The 22,522-nt window shown below is 44.1% G+C and overlaps 1 protein-coding gene across 8 annotated transcripts in view; it reads left to right on the forward strand.

The window, feature by feature from the left end:
• CLASP1 (cytoplasmic linker associated protein 1) overlaps positions 1–22,522 on the forward strand; it is a 233,057-nt gene that overhangs the window by 106,302 nt on the left and 104,233 nt on the right. For all 8 annotated transcript variants that reach the window (XM_065880867.1, XM_065880866.1, XM_065880865.1 and 5 more), the window contains exons 8-14: positions 8,214–8,366; positions 11,690–11,763; positions 13,326–13,418; positions 14,612–14,757; positions 15,632–15,767; positions 16,807–16,877; positions 21,145–21,204. In XM_065880867.1, coding sequence (XP_065736939.1) covers positions 8,214–8,366; positions 11,690–11,763; positions 13,326–13,418; positions 14,612–14,757; positions 15,632–15,767; positions 16,807–16,877; positions 21,145–21,204 — 733 coding nt within the window. The remainder of the gene's footprint in view (positions 1–8,213; positions 8,367–11,689; positions 11,764–13,325; positions 13,419–14,611; positions 14,758–15,631; positions 15,768–16,806; positions 16,878–21,144; positions 21,205–22,522) is intronic.

Below are 22,522 nucleotides of genomic sequence, written 5' to 3' on the forward strand. Positions count from 1 at the left end.
CGGAGAGGAGTGTAGGAACTTTGTAGAGAAACAGCCTTTTACCCAGCCACCTGCTGCAGACAGTGTGGTTTGCACCTTCATGCCTCTCTAGGCACCGTCCAACTTTGGTTAAAAGTCAAAGCTGGTGAGGACAAATGGGCGAGAAATACAGTTTGGATAATGAGCAAAGTAACTTTTCTTAAGTCTTCTGATCCATGAACGTGAGCTGTCTTTCCATTTATTACGTCTTTAGTTTCTCTCAATAATGTTATGCAGTTTTCAGCAAACATGCTGTAACGTAACTTGTGTTAAAGTTACTCCTAAGTATTTTTTTTTCCTTGATGTTCTTGCTAATTGCTTTCTTAATTTCATTTTTGGATTGTTCATTGCTGATGTATAAAAATACAATGGATTTTTCTATTTTGGTTTAATATTCTGCGACCTCTCTGAACTCATTTATTAGTGCTAATAGTTTTTTTAGTGAATTCCTTAGAACTTTCTATATACAAGATTGTGTCATCTGTGAATAGAGATAATTTTAGTTCTTCCTATTTGCTAATTGTCCTGGCTAGAACCTCTAGTACAGTGTTGAATAGAAGTGGTGAGACTAGGCTTCTTGTCTTGTTCCTCATCTTAGGGGGAAAACATCTAGTCTGTCACCATTAAATAAGATGTTAACAGTGTGTTTTTTGTGTTTTGTAGCTAGTCTTCATCAGGTTGCGGGAGTTCCCTTCTAGTCCCTGTTTGTGGTGTTTTTAGCATGAAAGGCTTCTTCCCCCCACCCCCGCCCCAGTATTGTCAAATACTTTTATTGCGTCTACAGAGCATGTGTTTTTGTCTTTTGGTTTATTAACATGATGATTAAATTAAGTTTTATATATTAAACCAACATTCCATTCTTGGGATAAATCCTGCTTGGCCATGGTGATAGTTTTTTATATGTTGCTAGCTTTGGTTTGCTGATACTTCGTTGAGGATTTCTCTGTCTGCAGCCATAAGAGTCACTGATGATTCCGTGTTTAAGAAATTATCTTAATTAAGTACTTTTCTTAAGTAAGCAAAGACGTGTTGTAAGAATTAAATAGAATGATGCACAGAAAGTACTGAGCACCGTGCTTCGCACACAGTGGCCAGTTTACACGAGTTGCTCTTTTTGTGTGGTGGTTGTTTGTTACCACAACTCGGATCCTAGCATCTTGAGTCAGACGCACATAGACTTGAACCCGGGCTTCACCCCCTCTTAGTTATTAACTGTGTGACTCTAGGCACTTGTATCTGGCTGCGTTAAGATTTTCCGCCTTTAACGTGGAGTCATGATAGTGCTTCCCTCTTAGGGTGGTCGGGAGCATTTGATGAGAATAGGCACAGCCCCAAACACGGCCTGGCACGCAGGTATGTGCAGACCTAGGTGTGCATTCACTGTTGCTGCTTTTAAACACATGACTGCAGTGGTGTTATGAGGGTGAAAGATTTGAAATAATCGAGCTATCTGTAAGCGATTGATCGAGTGTTACATATGTGGGCAGTGTAATAGTAGTCTTCAAAATGGATTAGACAGATACAGAAAAAATATCTACTAAATATTGGTAGTGGGCAAAACAGTTTTTGTTGCATATGTGTGTATATAATGGTAGGTTTATGCACGCATTGAAGTCTGGAGATGCATATATATCGTTGTGAACAGTTTAATTTTGGGGGGTTATGATTGATATAAGAGGGCTTTGACTTGTAATTTTTAAATAGGTATATGTTTTATCAGAAAAAAGGAATAAAGATTTCTGACTGGTAGGACATCAGGAAGGTTAAAAAAACATTTAGGGTTGTATTTACCTTACTTTCTTCATTTTCCCTCAGATATTGTCAGACTTTGTTTGACTATATTATCTCATGAAGCCTTATACATTTTTAAAAGCAGTAAAAGCTTCTGAAAAAGACACGTGAAGAATGGTTTGCATCCATTCACAAGTTTTGACTTCTTTCCTGCGGACTGCCAGAGTTAAGTATCTGATTGCCCTACTGCGTGTTGGCCCAGGCTCTGTGGTAGGTGTTAGGGATTCCAGAAGAATGCGTCTGCTCCAGGGACAGAGAGACAGAACAGATCTGCACACAGCTCATCACAGGGGGAGTCGGAGTAAAAGGCAAGACGTGTATGGCCGTGCAGCCCAGAGCAGGACAGAGCCAGGGAGGCTCGCAGAGGATGGCGTGTTCAGGATTACACAGGAGTGTGTTTGGTGTATGGGGCCGTCAGCCATGGCTTAGAGCTGTGACAGATCAAGACAAGATATTCGGGGATATTTACGGAAAGCAGCCTGCCTTTGGGCTTATTATCGCGTCTCCGTGCAGCCTTCTCTTGGGATTGCTAATTATGCTCCAGTTACTAGGCTGCCACATTTCTCATTCCCTTGGAGGAGAATTTCAGTAACAGGGAGTGGGCGAAGCTGAAAGCCTGTTGGGGTATCAGCTTCCACAAAGTGACCCTGACACAGGGAGTTAGTTGTCTTTATAAAGAGAACGAACGAGGAACTTTCTCCCCGTTGGACCTGCGTGGGTCACAGCCTGCCTCAGGGGAAAAAAGAGGAAAAGCTTGGAGGTTTAGGTTCCGGCCTCCCTGGCAGATGGACAACGGGACAGACACCTCCTCTTAGTTTCTGTGACATTTTCTTCGTCCTCATAGATGAGTGTATACATTTTCTAAACGGACAATATGATCCAAAACTTGTAATTCCGAGTTCTAAACACCAAACTTGAAGTCAGTCTTTAGACTGATATGTTTTTCTGCCACTCCTGGACCTGAACCTCTAGTCACAGTGCTGTGCGATGGTCTGTGTGATGACTTTTGACCTAGAGTCTGTGTGTGGCTTGTTGCTTTGTATCATCCCCGATCCAGCCTGGTTACAGCTCAGTCCTGAGGCTGCCGGGGCTCTGCCGGCCCTTCCTTAGGGGGTTCAGAATGTGGGTCAGTTCAGACCGATGGAGGGACTGCTTCTACCCCCCCGCCTGTGCCGGCCCTGGCCACTCGCCAGCCTCTGTCCAGCATCTGGACCACAGTTGAGGACTTCAGCACAAGTTCACAGACTTACTCAGCCTTGAGAACTAGGCTGGTTTGCTGCTAAGTCCACGAATGACTGTGTGTGCTCTCTGGACTTTTAATTTTTTCAAAAGGTTCTCTTCTGTGTTTTAAAACCTCTATTGTATCAACAGTTCTTTGGGGCATGCTGTTTTACTGCTGTTTTTCACTTCACGATGGCTGCCTGCTAATTGGGTTACCAGGAGTGGGGTGATTGAGAGTTGGATGAAAATTAGCGTCACACTGTAGAAGTTTCACGCGTTATTTTTAAATGTCTTGTCCCAATGCTGTAAAAGGGGGAATGGAACTGGCGTGATTTTTAAGAGATTAAAGGAACCGAAGGCGCCAATGAGCTTATGCCAGGTTTCTACCCCAGGCTGTCACGTGAGAGAAGTGACCCTCAGATTCTGACAGTCTTTGCAGTGGTGCCAGGAGATAGAATTAATTATTTCTTTGGGCTCAGGGAGAACCGATCCTTCTCTAAGAACGTTTTCTGTGTAACAGATGTTTTCTTAATGTGTGAAAAGTTTTAAGTTGATGTAATAGCAAAAGCTTGCATAGCTAAAAATATTCATTCTCACACATGTGTTTGCCTTAGTTAAAGCTCTAGAAAAAGAGGCTGTATTCTAACAGATGTCTGCTTAGCTGAAAAGCCTAAAGAAAATGGGAATTTAAGTGACTCGTAGAGTTCAGTATGGATTGATTTAGTTGAAAGATACTGAAACATATTAGACCCAGAGACCACGAGACCCCTCACCCTGGACTGGATCCCGAGTGTGTCTCCTCTGTGACCGAGTGCGGTGGCAAACACAGCTCGTTTGTCCGGGTCGGGAACGGCACCTTCTACATAAGAGAAATTTAACCCCAGTTAACTGAAACTGGGTACCTTTCTGAGAGCCTAACCCCCTTTTGGATTTGATTTTAATTTCTGGGTGTCCCAAAAGCTGGGAACCAGAGGGCAAACTTATTTTTAGACGGTGTGTTAGTTTTCAGATAATAGGCTCAATTGACTTTTATCCTCCAAACACCTCTCTGGGCAAATTTAACCTGGTAAATGACTACACCCTCGTTCCTGTTCCCCTGAATTTCTAACTCAGATAGAAAACGTGAATTACTTTCTCTGTTAGCACATGGATCCCATGAACAATCATGTAATCTTGCTGGTGCAGCGTCGTGGTGATGGGCACGCGGTACTGTGCTTTTAGGTTGGGACACGTGATCTGACCCCTGCACTGGCTTCTAAGCCTTGTGAGTTCGGGGTGTTTTCTGTGTGCATGTTTGCTTTTTATAGTTTCTGTTTAGCTGTCGGGCTTTCAACTGTCACTTTTCATTCACATCACTGTGCTTAACTCCTGTGTTCCATCCCCCTTTCTCGCTATTTCTATATTTAGTTGCTTCTAATCTGTTTAGAAAATTCAATAAGTAAGCCCGTTAGATTTGTTTCCAAAGGGGAAGTAAAGAGGCTGAGTCGGGACTGTTGGAGCTCAGTTTTAAAAAACCTCCCACTGGCTGCCTTTCCCCCTTCCCTTCCTTGGGGGCTGTTTCCACGCCGACGCTGGTGATGAAGCAGCTGCGTCCTCGGTGCAGCGGACGTAATGTGACATCTGCAGTGAACGTGGACAAGTTGTGATTAACTTTTAAAACTACAAGCTCTTTGAGGACGAATCTGAACCGCTTCCATTCTCTTCATACTTGCCCAGTTTTCTGTGTGGCATCCCTTACAGCAACATATATCCTAACCGCCTGGATATCCACATGCCGACATAGATGCTTTCTCTGGCCGTGAGGTTATCCTCCTTGTAACATGAGACTATAAAAAGGATGGAGACCAAATGTTGAGTATTTTATTTCTGCCTTAAATAATCAGTTATCTTTTACAGTAGTTAAAATACGAGAAGAAAGTCTTATATTTATCCACATATTTACTATCACCAGTGATCTTCATTTCTTAATGTAATTCCAAGTTTCCATTTGTTACCATTTTCCTTTTGCCTGAAGATCTTCAGCATTCCCTGGAGTGCTGGTCTGCTGGTGATAAATTCTGGTTTTGTTTGTCTGAATAAGTTTTAATTCAGCCTCTGTTCTTAGAAGGTATTTTTGCTGGATGTAGAATTCTAGGTTAATACTCCTTTCACCATTTTCAAGATGTCATTCCGCTGTCTTCTGGCACACGTGGTTTCTGATGAAAGCTGTTGTCATTTTGTTCCTCAGTATCTAATGTGTCTCTTTCCCTCTGGCTTCTGCTGGCAGTGCAATTTCACGTGTGCCAGACTGCTGGATATCATCCTACAGATCTCTGAGACTATTCCTCTTATTTCTTTTCTTCTTCAGGCTTTTTTTTTTTTTTGTCTCTGTGCTTAATTTGGGTTAAATTTTATTGCTGTGTGTTTAAATTCTCTCATTTTCCCCTTCTTTTGCAGTGTCTCATCTGCTTTGAATCCCATTTCAACGATATTTTCATTTCAGCTACTGTGGTTTTTTAATTTCTAGAAGTTCCATTTGGTCCTTTTAAAACACCTTCCTTTTCTCTCATTGTGCCTGTGAGTTCCTTTACTCCCTGAACACAGGTGTAGCAGTTTTAATGTTCCTGTCTGCAGGTTCCATCATCTCTGTCATTTCCTAGTGGGTCCCTATTTTTTGACGTTTTTCTCTCCTGATTATGAGCCACATTTCCCTGCTTCTCATCTGTTTATGAACTTTTGCTTAGATGTTGTGTGTTGTGACTGTTACGTTGTTGAGCGTCTGCGTTTTGTTATAGTCCTTTAAAGAGTGTCATGCTTTGTTTGGCAAAGCAGTGGAGTTACTTGCAGATCTGTCTACTGTCCTTGAGACCTGGCCCCACTACTAGGCTTGCTCTCTCTGGGGTCTCTACTGAATGCCTCCAGTGAGTCACCGAGAGCACCCCAGCTCTGGTGCTTGAGCATCTTCCTACTTTGTGTGGACTTTGGGGGTTGTTCAGTTTACAGTCTCCTGGCCATTTTTTGCCCTCCCTTAGGGCATCTCACTTACACGGCGTGGCCCAGAACTTAAGGCATGCCTAGAGCTCTCTTTCAGTGTGGCTCTCTCTTTTCCAGCACTCGGCCCTGCCTCTCCCAGCTGCCTGGCCCCCCTGGAGTCTGGTCTTCATTTTCTCCACTTAGCAAGGCTGTCAGGCTCCCTGGCCTGGGTGGCCTGGGAATTGTCTCCAGGCAGGAACTTGGGGTGATTGTAGAGCTCACCTTGTTTGTTTCCCTTCTCTGAGGCATCTCAGCTCTGTACTGCCTGTTGTCCTGTCTGAAAGTAGTTGTTTTACATATTCTGTCTGGTTTCTCTTAAGAGGTTAGGTCCTTGCTAATGCATCATTGCTGCAAGTGGAAATTCCAGGAATTCCAGTGAAATCGGCCCATTGAAAATAATTCTCAATAACGACGCATTTCTACATGGCATGCCTGCCCGTGTTAGAAAGACAAAGCTAAACACAATTTACATGCGTTTTTGAGTGAAGCATAGTCGTGGTCGTGTCCCCCACTCACTATTAACCTTCCCCACAGCCCGGGGCTGTCACTGTTCTCAGTGGAGTAATGACACAGCCCCGCAGCGTGGCCGCGTCACGACAGCGGTCCACATGCTCTCGGGGCTCCTGTCAGTGCCCAGTGGGTGACCTCGTCCTGTACTTCAGACCAGGTTTTACTCTTGCAGCGGCCTTGTCAGTGTGCTCTGCAGTGTAAGAATCACTTCTGAATCCACGTGGGAAGTCTGTGCTAATAGACCACTGAACGCCTGAATCAGCAAGACCTTGCTGTGTGGATTACAGCACAGCTTGCCCAGGCGATGGAGAATGTAAAGGCGTGTGGGGGGAAGCTGTTTGCACAGGGATCTGCATTTGTGAGGATGTGGTTCCTCCCTCCCTGACTGTTGAATAAAAGAAGCCCTGTGATTTGAAGGGGATTGTTGGTGAGGTGTAAGGAACGTTAGGGTCCTGAGTAGACGCAAGACTTGGCTGTTGATAGTTCAGCTGAGAAGCGACTAGAGCAAGAAAAACAGGTTATTTGTATCTGTTTTTTGGTCAGCAATTATTTACTTCAGACTTTCTGGTAAAAATCTAATGCCCGTTTTCAGAAATCATGAATATTGCCGGCTGTGGACGTCAGTTTTCTTTTTTTGTTTTTAATGACTCCTAAGTTCTTTGTTTAGCCTCCTGAATGACCCACACGTGCTCTGTATAGTGTATCGTGAGAGCTTTAATATTTGTGCCATCAAAATGCTGTTCATAAGTATGTTCATTTTTATAAGCCCAAAGATGGTTTTCTTTTTTTTAAATTTTAAATACAACTTGAGGAATATTGGTTGGATTTCCTGCTGTTTAGAACATTTAGAAGTTAATGAACTTAGGAAAAAATGCTCAACTTCACTATGAGAGGAATGCAACAGTAAAGAAGAGGCTTGCTTTTTTTTTTTTTATATTCAGCATTGGCAAGGGTGTGGCAAGATAGGCCCTTCTTTGAATTTCCAGGAAAAGTATGTATTTATATGAGGTTTCTGAAAATAAGGTTGGCTGTACCCATCAAAAACTTTATTATACTCTTTGACCAAGTAATCCTTCTTCCAGGAATTTTTTTTTCCTTAAAATTATTAGAAGTTCAAACAAAGATGCAAGTAGAAAGGTATCTGTTGCAATATTATTTCTAATGGTAAGTTATTAGAATCACCCTAAATGTCTAACAATGAAAGTATTTTTCATTTGTGCCATTTTCCAGTTGCAAAGTACCATGGAACCGTGAAAATGGTGTTTATGAAGAATGTTTCATCATGTGGTAAAATGGACATATTTGAAATACACAGTATCCAAAAATGAAATATAGTTTCATGTTAACTATTAAAAAAATGCATGAGAGAATGGTCAGAATTATGTCAAATTGTTAAAGTAACTGCTCCTAGGTGGTAGTTTTATGAGTTTTATGGTTTTCCAGAATTGGGGTGGAGAGCATTCCAGATGTGTGAAAGCAAACAGGATGTTTGTAGCTGCATTCTGGACTCAGCTAAGGCTTTTTTCTAGACCTGGATGGGCACCTCAGATTCCAAAAGAGTCGGCAAACCATTCATCTCTAAGACTAGTTGCTGTTTTCAGTTCAGGTGAAAAAGTACTTAAAAATGAAAACAAAAAACGATGTCTGTGCTTATTCTTCAGATAAAAATTTTGATGATGAGGATTCTGTGGATGGTAATAGGCCTTCTTCTGCCAGCTCTACGTCATCCAAAGCTCCAGCAAGCTCCCGCAGAAACGTTGGAATGGGGACTGCCCGCAGGCTCGGCTCATCCACTCTTGGATCCAAGTCTTCAGGTAGGACCGAGCCCAGTGTGGTACCGCGGGGTCCGCTCTGCCGACGTTTAAAACCAGACGTGCGTGATACTTGCCTTGTGCATCCTTAAGAGGTGAAGTAATCCTGTTGGCAGTACACTTCCACTGGCTCTTCTTGAATTAAATTAGTTCTCTGCTGTGGATGCTGATAAGCTGGTAGGCTGTAAGTCTGAGCTGCTGTGTTGCCACATTTGCTGAGGCGGAGCCTCTGGGCGTGTGAACCCAATACAGAGCGGAGCGCATGGTACCCTGATGGCCTCGGGCTCCAGCCATGCCTGACACTATCAGGGGGACTTTCAGCCAGTTGCTGTGTATCAAGACGAGACTGTCCGGGCTTCCCTGGTGGCGCAGTGGTTAAGAATCCGCCTGCCAGTGCAGGGGACACGGGTTCGAGCCCTGGTCCGGGAAGATCCCACATGCCACAGAGCAGCTAAGCCCGTGCGCCACAACTGCTGAGCCTGCGCTCTAGAGTCCACGAACCATAACCGCTGAAGCCCAGGAGCCACAACTACTGAGCCCGCACGCCTAGAGCCCGTGCCCCGCAACAAGAGAAGCCACCGCCACGAGAGGCCCGTGCACCATAACAAAGAGTAGCCCCTGCTCACCGCAACTAGAGAAAGCCAGCGCACAGCAGCAAAGACCCAACACAGCCAAAAATAAATAAATAAAATTAAAAACAAAACAAAAAAAAGACTGAGACTGTCCAGAAGTCAGATTGTACCTTATGTCTTTAAAATGTATTTTGTTCCTGTAGGGATGCCGAATTAGTGAATGGTAAGGATTAGCTCCCTGAGGCTTTGAACATTGATTTATAAGGATTTCTTCCCTAATCCCCCTGCTATCCCATCCCCCAGTTTAGGCAGTTTTGAGTCCTTGTTATAGACAGGTTTCATTTGGCTGTCACATTTTAAATTTACATGCAAATTACCTACTTAAAAAAAAATGCTATTGAAGTATAGTTGATTTACTATAGTTGTGTAAATTTTTTACCTCCAAAAAAATCACATAGCTGCTGCTCTTAGAACCGCGCTTACTGTCAGCAGTGGGCTCTTGGCTCAGCCAGCTGAGCTGAGGTAAAGCCGAAGTGAGGACCCGCGTTAGGGCGCCACCTCCTCCTGCTGGCCTTTCTTGCTCTCTGCAGCAGCCCCGGGCGGCGTGTCCTGACTCAGCGGCTCAGCGCCCTCGTAGCCTCTGCACAGAGTCTCTCTGCACAGCGGGAGCTGTGCTGGCGGCAGAGGGAAGAGCTGGGCTCATTTCTTACGTTTGTGTTGCTCTTCCTAGTTCTTTCTAATCCTTTACTTTTTGGTTCCTTAAAAATTTTTTTTGTTGTTGTTAAAGAGCTTAAATTCATACAACATGAAATCAACCATTTTAAAGGTAACAATTCAGTGGCATTTATTATCTTCACAGTGTTGAGCGACCACCACCTCTGCCTGGTTACAACACAGTTTGATCCCTCAAAAGAAGACCCTATCCCCTTTAAACAGTTCCTCCCCGTTCCTTCCTTCCCCAGCCCATGTTTTGTCTTTAGGCATTTAGCTATCTAGAAATTTCATAGAAATGGAGGCATCCAATATGCAGTCTCCTGTGTCTGGCTCCTTTCCCTTGGCATAATGTTTTTGAGGTTCATCTCTGTTGGAGCATGTATCAGTACTTTTTTTTAAAAAAAAAATTAATTTTTGTCCGCGTTGGGTCTTCGTCGCTGTGCACGCGCTTTCTCTAGTTGCGGCGAGCGGGGTTACTCTTCATTGCGGTGCGCGGGCTTCTGATTGCAGTGGCTTCTCTTGATGCGCAGCATGGGCTCTAGGTGTGCGGGCTCAGTAGTTGTGGCTCGTGGGCTCTAGAGCGCAGGGTCAGTAGTTGTGGTGCACGGGCTTCGTTGCCTCACGGCATGTGGGATCTTCCCGGACCAGGGCTCGGGTCTGTGTCTCCTGCATTGGCAGGCGGATTCTTAACCGCTGCGCCACCAGGGAAGCCCTGAACAATCTTCCTAATGTGTTTTCTTGATCCGTTTTTGAGTAGCATCCATTCCATAGACGAGGCTTAGAAATTTTCTGTGTCGTCAGACCACTTCTTTTCTTTCCCTTCCCTCACCGTTCCCCTTGCACAAACCCGACCTACGTAGATTGTGCAGAGGTACCAACCCTGTCTTCCCCTCAGACCTGATCCTGTCCTTTTCCGTTTCGTCTAACGCCATAGTCGTGAGTTTCCCTGTTGGCTCCCCGTCAGATGCCTCGGGCCCAGGGACTGTGCTTGGCCCGCGAGTCCTCTTTGGTATGTGGTGCCAGGCCTCACACAGAGGAGCGCTCAGCTCAGCACCCATCTGCTCGGTGGGACGCAGTCCTAACCTAAAGCAGACACAGAGCACCACTCACAGTGTGTTACTGTTGTCTGTGTGTAGTTTGCTTGTGAATGCAGAGTAATAGTCATCAAGAGTGATGACACGTATTTACCACTGTAACGAGTTGTCTTTAAAGCCCTTTCTGTCTAGGTGGTCCATGAGCACCTCAAACTCCAGATAACTTGTCTGGTAAGAAGCTCTAGAAAAGCGCTTGGACTAATCAATATAAATCATTAATGAGGGTTACAGGGATGACTGTAGGTAACCATTTGGAAACCTTTATTATGAAGAAAAAACATCTGATAAAATGTCACATGATTTTCATATGCGAAGTGACGCTCATGTTAGCAAACAGAAAAAGCTTTCTCCCAAATGATAGCAATTATAACAACTTTTAAGTAACAGAGTATCTTATAGCAACTTCGTGGGGTCAACTTGCAACTGACATGTACATGAAAAATTGACAGTTATCATGAGTTAAAGGAAATGAAAATGTTTTTTTCCTTTTTTCTTTCGAAATAATGTCTGGAGACCAATATGAAGTTGAGATGAAACTTAAATTCTTTAGAACTTATTTGAAAGTTTCACAAAATTACTAGATTCCTAACAATGACATAATTTCCTTTATTCCCTGAAGAATTAAAATTTCTATTATATATTTGGAATCTTTGAAAAGACTTATACATTAATACAGTGTAAACCATCTAAATCCTTTAACGGCTAGACTGGCCCTCCTTAAGCAAGTAGTGTCTTTAAATGGTTTTAAGCTAACATATGTTACACTGTAAAATTACTATACTTTATCTTAATATTGAAAGTCTATAATGCTTGTCAATGCCACAAAAACTCTAAACTTAAGACTTAAAAAATAGTTACAAATTTTCCAAAATATAATTTTGATTTTGCATATTCAGACTCCTCCGATACACATTGTTTACGTTTTAAAAATTGATCTTTTTTATAGCTGCAAAAGAGGGAGCTGGTGCTGTTGATGAAGAGGACTTTATTAAAGCATTTGATGATGTGCCTGTAGTCCAGGTGAGTGAGGATGTTTCGTTTGGTTAAAAACAAGGATGGGCTTATGCTTCAAGTTTCACTTTTCAAGTGTGCGACACGCGGAGTTTCTTACCAGGTAGGGTAATTCTGACTGTCAAGCCCACAGGAGATCTGAGGTTGCAGACCAGGAAAAGAAGAGCAAAAGTCACGGCCCAGGATGACCTTTCAGTAAGAACTGAGAGAAGTAGCTTGCTCCTGCAGTGAGTGTGTGGGTCAGGTCACCTAAAAGAGGGGGAAATGAGGGATTAGGTTAGAAGAGAGAACAAAGAAGCATGCTTATGTAGGGATTTTCCTCAGAAAGAAAACTCTGTAAAGTTGAAGGATTTGGGTGTCTGAGAACTACAAAAAATGGTTTCATAAAATCTTAGTTTATTCCATCTCGATGCTCCCCTTAAGTACCGCCTAACAGATGCGGCAGAGTTGATGGACAGAAGCTGGGGTACAGCCACACTTCTCAGACTGCTTTGTACCTCAGCACTCTCATTGGTCGGGGCTTGTGCTCCATCAGGTGTCCGTGCTCTGGATTCCTACCGCGCTTAATGTCTGTGTGAATCCCTTGTCACCTGCTGCTTCGTTGCCGTGTGTGTGTGCATAAAGCGGGTAACAGGTGTTTTAGGCTCAGGACCATCCTTACGTCCTTGACCTTCCCGGCATGCCTCACTCTTGGTTGTTTCTGGTTTCTTCCCCGCCCCCCCGCACTGTCTTATGAGTAATATGTGAGGATAAACGAGAGAGCAGACCTGGAAGTATTTAAAGTTGCAAGGACAGACGTACTTGCTGTATTGCGCTTCGCTTTGTTGTGCTTCACGGATACTGCAGTTTTACAGACTGAAGGTCTGTGGCCACCCTGCGTCGAGCACGTCTGTTGGTGCCCTTTTTCCAGCGGCAGTTGCTCACCTCGTGTCTCTGTGTCACATTTTGGTAACTCTCACAATATTTCAAACCCTCCATCAGCAAAAAGATCACAGTTCACTGAAGACTCAGAGGATGGTTAGCATCTTTTAGCAAGAAAGTATTTTTAAATTAAGGTATGCACACCTTTTTTTTTAAGACATCATGCTATTGCACAGTTAATAGACTACAGCCTAGGAGACCAAAAGAATTCGTGTGACTTGCTTCATTGCGGTATTCACTTTATGGCAGGGGTCTGGAAGCGACCTGGCAGTGTCTCCGAGGTCTGCCTGTATCATGTGGTGTTACGAAAAACGCTAAGAGTAATCAGTGACTTGTGCATCACTGCCGGTTCCCCAGTGGGCTTTTTCCTGTTTTGTGCATGAAATTATCTGTTAACTTATAGTAAAGCCATATTTGAGGCAAGGTTATCCATACGTGGGCATTGGATCTAGTCAGTATGCATTTAGAGCAGGAAAGAAGCTCAATCTAAGACAAGCTTGACTAGATGTTATCTCGAAGGCCCTTCTGAAAAATGAAATAATTTCTTTTACTGGGCTTACTAAGTGCGCTTGACTTCAGGTAATTAAGGAATAATCTTTGTGTATTCTGTAAATTTTCTCCTGTTGATTGTAAATTAATTTTGCTTACAGATTTACTCCAGCCGAGACCTTGAGGAGTCCATAAACAAGATTAGGGAAATATTATCTGATGACAAGCATGATTGGGAGCAAAGAGTAACCGCTGTAAGCCACTGACTGTGTGATTACATTTGCATTCGATATTTACACGGTCTGAATACTTTGTTATGAAACTGGGGTGCAGCTCTGATGAATTTTAAGTAGTAAATATTTTAAATATAAGCTTCCATATTTACACGTCGCCTTTTTAGTAGATTACTTCACTGTTGTTCTTCAAACATGCCAGCTTCTATCTTTTTGTGTATCCTGTACTTTTAGCAGAGACCTACCTGTGGTACGACCACCGCTTCTACGACCTCAGTAAAGATGTAGCTCTGTGACCATTGGCGAGGAAAGCGGCTTTTTAGTGACGTTTTCAGTGTGTGTCTCTCTATCCCTTGCTTTCTTCACAGCACTTCTGCTCCCTCTGTTTTTAAAAGTGGATTAATGGGGCTTCCCTGGTGGCGCAGTGGTTGAGAGTCCGCCTGCCGATGCAGGGGACACGGGTTCGTGCCCCAGTCCGGGAAGATCCCGCATGCTGCGGAGCGGCTGGGCCCGTGAGCCATGGCCGCTGAGCCTGCGCGTCCGGAGCCTGTGCTCCGCAACGGGAGAGGCCACAGCAGTGAGAGGCCCGCGTACCGCAAAGAAAAAAAAAAAAAAAAAAGTGGATTAATGAAAAGAAGTGGGCCGAACATTAAAGTGCAGGGGCATTACGTGAAGGCGTGTCTTTTCTGAGGAGAGCGATCATGCGTTGGTTGTCCGACAGGAAGAGGGCTGGGAACACTGCTGTGTGTGTGTTTTGGATGCACGCTGGCCCTTTAGTAAAGACACAGCGGCATGTACTGTGCAAACGCTGTAGCGGCGCTTCTTCCTATGATTCACTGAGTGAATGGCGGTTGGAGTGGGGTGCGGGGGAAGGTGAGCTCAGGGAAGGAGCTTTTACAGGCTACAGTGAGGGTTTAGTTACTCTATCCTTAGCATCCCAGCATGTGTGAGTCACTAAACTGTCTCCCATTAAAAAGTACGCTTTACAGAAGAATTGTAATCCATTTATCACAGACACTAATTTTAAAAATTACTAGTTCTTATTTATGATACCTAGATATATCAGCAGCTATTTAGTTGGCTGAATTCTTTTTGGAAAACTCTGTATCATTTAACTTTGATATTGATCTCTAATATTTGATGGCTTCTGTTGTTTTGTATATTCTGTTCTAAGGATTGTTTTGTCTGTCTCTTCGTTCTCTCCATCCCCTTAGCTAAAAAAGATTAGATCTTTACTTTTGGCTGGTGCTGCTGAGTATGATCACTTCTTCCAACATTTGCGTCTTCTGGACGGAGCCTTTAAACTATCGGCTAAGGATCTGCGCTCTCAGGTAGTGCGGGAGGCTTGTATCACCTTGGGGTAAGGATTGCAATGCTCCCGGTTCTCACATCATAAAATAGCCTCATGACGGTGCTTCAGAGATGGTTCATTGAATACGCCCACTGGGTCTCTTTCACGGAACTTTCAGCTGGTCTCCAAGACCCATTCCAGTTACGCTTCTGTTGACACGTTTACAATAGTTCCTGACCAGTTATGTTAAGTCTGACAGATTTTAAATTTTATTCAGTGACTTAGCTCTGAAGCCTCTGTTTTAAACTTGAAGCAGTTATTAATAATATGAAAAAATGAAATTTTGTAAACTTTTTTCCTCAGCCTTTTCACTGATTTTGCTGGCAGGTGATAGCATGGTTATTAGAATGTTTGTTTCTAGAAGAGTACTGTAGCTATAAGGTTAAAGGCATGTACTGCAGGGAAATTTTTTTTTATCCTCACGGTAAACCTGTATCAGTATCTAAAACTTCTGTCTTAGAAAATATGTTAGAATATCAGAGCAGCAGCAATAGTAAGGTGGCTTTGCAGCTGTTTAAAGTTTTGACCTCAGACACTGAAGTGTGAATGTTGTATGTTAAAAATAAAGAAGAAAAAGGGGGTGAAAGAGCTTTTTCATATTTGTGTTTTATTAGTATATGACTAACTTGTGTTTTGCTATTTTAAGAGTAATTAGTTGGAAGTGATTTATTTATTTGAAAAAAAGAGCAAACTCTTGGGCTAGTGGCTATTTGTGAAGTCCTCTATATGCACATTGGAAGTATTTGTAGAGTATTTTTAACTTAGACCTTTGTCCTTTATCCTTAGATAACTTTACATGAAGGCTCTAAAATGTTAAGAGGGTTATGTGCTACACTGTTGGAAAGAACTATGACTTCAGTTCAGTGTTCATTTCTGGTTATAGGCATCTGTCATCAGTGCTGGGGAACAAGTTTGACCATGGAGCTGAAGCCATTATGCCAACGATCTTTAATTTAATTCCGAACAGTGCCAAAATTATGGCCACCTCTGGTGTTGTAGCTGTTAGGTTAATCATTCGGGTGAGTATGTTTTGGGGCCGTACATAGACTAAGCAAGTGGTAAATATTGCTGGTTGATAATCAGTTATCAGAGACATTTTCCATTTGAGTGATTATGTACGTGGAATAATACCGTACGTACAACATTGGCCTTTTTACCCCACGTAACTATCGCACACGAGCCTTTTACGTTCCCTGGTGTGAACTGTGGGTGTGATGTATAGTTACTGAGGTGTTGCTCATCCACCGTCATTGGTTTTAAACATTTGAACACGGGTGTCTGCTTCTGAGTTTATACTCTGTTCTTTATGTGTCCAGGTATCACTTCTGTTCTTCTCTCCCCAGCTGTTCCATTTTAGGTATTTGTGCTTGTGGTTTTGTTATTCGCCTGACATTTTATTTAAATAATTGTACATAAGCCCAGAAACAAAATGTTATCTTCAGTTAAGTTTTCAAAACACTCATTTACTTAAATCCAAGTAATTAGCCAAGTAATTTACGTGCAGATTTTCAGTAAAACCTAATAGTTCACAAAGGCTTAATAAGTTCTGCGCATCACCTTCTCCCCACTGTCAAGTCCCTTTTCCCCAGAGGCAACCCTTGAAACTGGGTCTTGATGTTGACTGAAATCTATCCAGAATATTCGTGATTACTGTGGGTTGCTTACTTCATATTATTTGTAGTTCTTACTGTTTGCACTGCCTACTTGAGGTATTAAACCAAAAGCCGTTATCAGACATTTCTGTTGAAATAGTATTAAACTATATTGGCCTGCTGACTGCTTTTTACTTATTCAGATCTCTACTGCTCAGGTAATTTAGACTGCATACCAGTGATTTGTTTTGATTTTAGACTGACTGACTTGTCATCACGTTGCCTGCTTTGGCTCTGTAAATTCTGTCATGCCCTTTGGCAATATCCAATGAAAGTCTTTCTCCTTTTTAAACTCAGTGAAATTCTAATCTGAATATGCAGGTGCTTTAGGTAGGTTAGTAAGGAAGTGGTTGTCTTAGCTCTGCATTTTCAAGTGTTCGCCTCTGTTTTTTGTTCTCTTCCGCAGCACACACACATCCCTAGGCTAATACCCATCATAACAAGCAACTGTACCTCCAAGTCTGTCGCCGTTAGAAGGTAAGTTTTTAAAGAATTTTTCTCATTAGTTTTGAATTGTTTAAAAACCGAAACAAATTTCAAATTTACCTCCATGCAAAAAACTTTATGTTTGAGATGGTTAATATGATTTACGGTTGCTGTGATAGATGCCTTTGGACCGAAGGCTCATGATCTCAGCTGTCTGGAAAGCTAATTTGGAAGGCCTGTTACTTCTGTCTGTGTCTGTAGTGTGAGAGCGAGTGTGTGTGTGTGTCATGTGGGAGGGGCGGGGGGGGAGGGGGAGTGTACCCCCTGCGCATTTTCTTCCTGCGATGGTGCCTCTGCCTCTGTCATTGGTCTGCCCCATTCCCTGAGTGAAGGCCATGGCTGCCCGCCTGGAAGAAACACTGTGAAGATCAGCGGCCGTTCTTTATATTAACATAGATAGCAGGAGGTGTGTGTTGTTTGCAGCTTCTGATGTGATTCCTGGCACTCTGAATCCTGACCATGCTTGTGCTGCTGTCACAGTGACTGCACGTCGCTACTCAAATTTATCACCACAGGCTAGAACTGTTAAATGCTAGGGACCGAAGTGTTACCCCCTGAGCTTCTTATGTTGAGGGGAGGTAGACCCTGATGGTACAGCCTGGGTGGCCCGCGGGGGCTTTGTCTTGGGTCTTGCTGAGCTGCCCCAGCCCACGCATGGGATCAGGGCTCTGTGCTTCCAGCTCGGATCTGTGGGTCTGGACTGGTGACTCAGAGGCTTTCGAGTCCTAAAATCTGTGGACCCTCTTCCCAGGAAAGTGTAGATACACAGAATTTTTGTGTAGGTTTTCAGAGGATTCATGGACTTAAGCCTTCAGTAGACGAGGTCAGGAGCTTTGTGGGGTAAATGAACGGCCGGCCTGGACAGCAGGGAGCCTCTCGGCCCCGTTCCTGTGGTTCTGTGTCTTGATCCAGCCCAGGAGAGGGCCCTTCACTCCAAGGCGTCTAGCCCAGCCGCCCCTTGGCCGCCCACTGTTCCTCTCCTTTCCTAGGCTGTCACGTTGGACCCACCAGGGTTTCACAGGCGGGGGGATCCTTCCAAGCATGAGGCGGCCCCCATCGCCGTCGTGTTCCCAGCCACATGGAAGGCAAGGGAGACAAGAGGGGAATGAGCCAGCTACGTAAAGCCAAGGAGAAAGACGCATTATCCTTCCACCGAAAAGGCTGACTGTTCCAGCAGCGTGGCTCCGTGGAGTGTCGCTGACCCACAGTCTAGCCGCCCTCGGCAGAGCAGCTCCGGGCACCCCCCAACCCCCAAGGCCAGCGCCTGGCCGTGGAGGTGTGGGCTGGTGGTGGACTTCCCACATGCTGGGGAGGGAGCTGTTCTGCGGGTTCTCAGTCACTTTGGTAGAAGGGGCTTGACACTGGTGGGAGCTCAGTGAACGGCAGCCATCCTGAGAATTTTCTGCTGCAGTTACATTGTCACCCTTGATTTGGGTTTCCATGAGCAGTTTGGAAAGCGTGTTTGCTTTGGGCAAGGCAGTTCCTCTGGTGAAGTGACACGTCTCTGTGGGGAACGTTACAGGATATTTAGCGTATCAGTCGACTTGGGCTGCTGTAACAGAAGTACCCTGTGCAGGGCGGCTTAAACGACAGGCGGGTATTTCTCACCGCTCTGGAGCCGGGAATTCTGAGATCAGGGTCCGGCAGGGTTGGGTTCTAATGGAAGCAGCTTGCAGGTGCAGCTTTCTTGCTGTGTCTTCGCGGCGGTGGGGGCCGGGGAGCGCCCTCCTTGGAGGGCCACTAATCCCGTCAGGCGAGCATCACTCTCAGGACCCCCCGTGAACCCCACTGCTTCCCCAGGGCCCCGTCTCCAAATACCGTCATACTGGGGGTTAGGGCGTCAACATAAGAAGCTCAGGCGGTAACACTTCGGTCCCTAGCGTTTAACAGTTCTAGCCTGTGGTGCTGAATTTGAGTAGCGACATGCAGTCACTGTAACAGCAGACATGCCACCCCCTTCACCGGTTTCCGAGCCGCACACCCAGACTGGCGTTCCTGTGTTAAGTCAGAGCCATGTGTCTTAATGCTGAAAGGAGTGCTAGGGACCATCTGGGCCCAGTCCCTCTGCCTTCAGGAAGGAAAAGAGAGCCAGAGGGGGCAGTGTCACCAAGGCAGTGCGCTTTCTGTCCTGTATTCAACCTGTCGCTAGCTTCACTTCATAGAACTTGTAAGAAATGGATTGCCCACTCTCCCTGCCTTTAAGACGTTTATAATTTATTTGGGGAGATTAAAAACAATAATGCAAAGCAATGTAAGAGTGAGTTGCAACGTATGTATCGTGGATTTAGGAATTCAGAGGGCAGTGATTAAAACTAGCTGATATATTCCCTGGAAGCCTCCTAGACAAGTTAAAAAAGACTGAGCTGCCCTATTAATGAGGAGTACGACTCGGTGAAGAAAAGACAGAAGTTCTAACCAGATGTACTTAAGTAATGCAGTGTTTAAATAATGCCAACATCGATGTACTTCTGTGTATGATTTTAGCCTTCTAAAAAGTTGAAGACAAAACCTAATTTACATGGGATATTTTCGATGAAATAGATTGTTCTGAAACACATTGAAGACAAGAATTAGCACTAAAGGTGGCTGGATTCACTAAGAAATAAGTAAACGTAGACATATGCATACACACATAAAGAGACAAGGAAAGTCCACACCAGGAAATGACATGGACAAAGGGCAGAGGTAGAGTGACCGTGGCCTGGGCTGGGGCATGGGGGTGGGGGACAGCGGTGGTGAGAAAGGGTGTGGGCAGAGGTCAGTGTCTCTCCGTGGAGAGGATTTGTTTCGCCGACCGCTCCCCCGGCCCCCACTATTAGCAGCAGCCCTGGGACTGAGCTGTGCAACTCCCCTGAGCCCTCTGAAGCCCCTGTGCTCCCGGCACATCACGTGGTAACGGTTCCTTGTCTGTCCTGCTCGCTGGATTGTGTCTCGGTTACCATTGTATGTCTGGCATCTAGCATAGGGGAAGGGTTTATTCAAGATTTACTGAGTGATTAATTGTGTGGATTATGAGGTTTTGAATTGGGAAGATCATGGGAAAGAAAGTCTGATCGTTAGAGAAAGATTGCCTTCTGATTTATTTCCTTGAGTGGGTTCCTTAAGTCTAATAATATTTATTCCTACAAAGATAGTTATCCTGGAATTTAGAAAAAGGAAATGATGACGAGGTAGGACCCGAAGTGGTGATATAATCCAAAGGAGATGAGACCAGCATTGTTTTTGTGCACAGATAAGACCAAGAAAGATCACAGAAGTGAAAAGAAAGGATGTTGAAAGGTTGCAGAGAGGAAAATGCCAAGTAGCTAGAGAAAAATCTGTTTTAAATACTTGGTGGGAAAATTGGGTAAACACTTTGTTTTCCAGGGTATGTTTTACTTTTTTTGTACAAGGCATTCTTTGGAATTAATGCAAAGACTAATTCCCTGATTCTGTAATGTACTCAGATCTTTTGTGCACCTGTAGCTCCTGTATTAATGTATCATTTGAGGTAGAATAAAAACCAACAACAGTGATACACCCTTTCAGTAAGGTTGCCATGAAGCCCAGGTTTCTGATTTGAAGGGAACTCTCCTGTATCCTGTCCCTATAACTTTGTGATTTTTCTTCTGGACCACCATAGGTGCTTAATTATTTCAATCTGCTTTGGTTTTCAGTCAATTCTGATTCCATCTTTATGTTCCATTTTTTGAATCATAAAAAAAATAGAAGATGGGACTTCCCTGGTGGTCCAGTGGTTAAGACTCTGCATTTCCAGTGCAGGGGGTACAGGTTTGATCCCTGGTCCAGGAGCTAAGATCCCACATGCCTCGTGGCCAAAAAACCAACAAAAACCCCATAAAACAGAAGCAACACTGTAACAAATTCAATAAAGGCTTTAAAAATGGTCCACATCCAAAAAAAAAAAAATCCTAAAAAAAAAAAATAGAAGAGGGCTTCCCTGGTGGCGCAGTGGTTGAGAGTCCGCCTGCCGATGCAGGGGACGCGGGTTCACGCCCCGGTCCGGGAAGATCCCACATGCCGCGGAGCAGCTGGGCCCGTGAGCCATGGCCGCTGAGCCTGCGCGTCCGGAGCCTGTGCTCCGCAACTGGAGAGGAGGCCACAAGAGCGAGAGGCCCGCGTACCGCAAAAAAAAAGAAAAAAATAGAAGAAATTTATCAATTATAAAAAGTAGTGTTGGGTCACTTAAGAAAAAAGCTTTTATTTTCATTAACATACAAATGACTAAGTTACATATTTTTCTCTTCACAATTTTCAGGCGCTGTTTTGAATTTTTAGATTTACTTTTACAAGAATGGCAGACACATTCACTGGAACGGTGAGCATCTGATTTGCTGGTTTTCCCTCTGAACTGAATCTTGAGATTTAATATCTCAGCGAGTGGTCCAACCCACTTTTTACAAGAAGTGAAGGAATCCAAGTGTTTATTTGCGTGATTACTGGTGTTATTTCTCCTGATGCTCATGTGAGGCACCTACCATCGGCAGAGGCTCTTAGTGAGCTCCATTGACTGTCACGTTAGCCTTGAGGTGTGACCCGGGGTGCCCCGGGACACTGCATGGCCAGGACTCACTCTGCAGTGGCTCTGATCTGCTGCCTGGCATCCTGTCAGTCCCAACGAGTTAAAAAAAGGTTTAAAGCTGCTCTTAGTAGGCGAGGGGTAACTTTGAAAATCCTTAAAGGAATTTCACTCATTTGAAAGTTTTCTTTTTGATCCCTCTGTATCAGAAAGTCAGCAGTTTTCTCTTTATTCAGGCTGGTGTGTGGTAAGTTTCACATCCTCATGATGCAGAATTCTTACAGAAGCTTGTCTCTATTTTGAGGTTCCTTCTTTGCCATTTTTAGTTCCTGTCAATTTTAGGTGCCTGTTATTCTTTCTGAGTTATATTTGGAGCTGATAGATGATGATACTGTGCCACCCGGTTTTTCATGGTGTGTTGTGTAGTTTGTGAAGAACTTTACAACGTACTAAACAGGTTACGAGTAGTGGGAGTTTAACACATGAGTACGCCTGGAGTCCAGTTCAGTCCTGCAGTGCTCAGAGACGAAAAAGCCAGGCCTCCCAGAGGTGGAAGTTCATCTGAAAATACTTGGGATCGAGAAGATGATCACACATTTAAAAAATACTTTCTTGTTCTTTAATCTCTTGGGTATTATATCCTCTTTATTTGGTGATAGTTTTGGAATTTAGAGTGGGAAGGTGGAATGAGGGATTGAACACCGGGGCCAGGTGAGCAGGGCAGGAAAACGTGATTGACTCAGATGTGGCCTCATGTGTTTATTCACTTCCGCTCAGCCTTGCCGCTTGGCAGGTTCTCACCAAATGCCTGCTGGATGAGTGAAGGACTGAGGACTGAGGTGGGGTGCTGGTAAGACTGGTGCCTCGCCTTTGTCCTGTGAAACTCTTCACTCCAGTCATCGCCCTTTTCTTAAAACCGTTCAGTATTCAACGAGACAGTTTAACGATTTCTTCTCAGCTAGGGTAGAACGTAACTAAGAGAACCACCTGTGTATAAAACAGAGACATAATTTCATAAAATTGTTCATGTTATGTATGTAGTGGAACTTGAAAAAACATTCTTTAATTACAGAAACCTGATGCAGAGTCTCTGCAGTATTAGGATTATTACTAGCCC

This window comes from Phocoena phocoena, chromosome 7 (genome assembly GCF_963924675.1).
Source record: "Phocoena phocoena chromosome 7, mPhoPho1.1, whole genome shotgun sequence".
NCBI classification, from domain to species: Eukaryota; Metazoa; Chordata; class Mammalia; order Artiodactyla; family Phocoenidae; genus Phocoena; species Phocoena phocoena.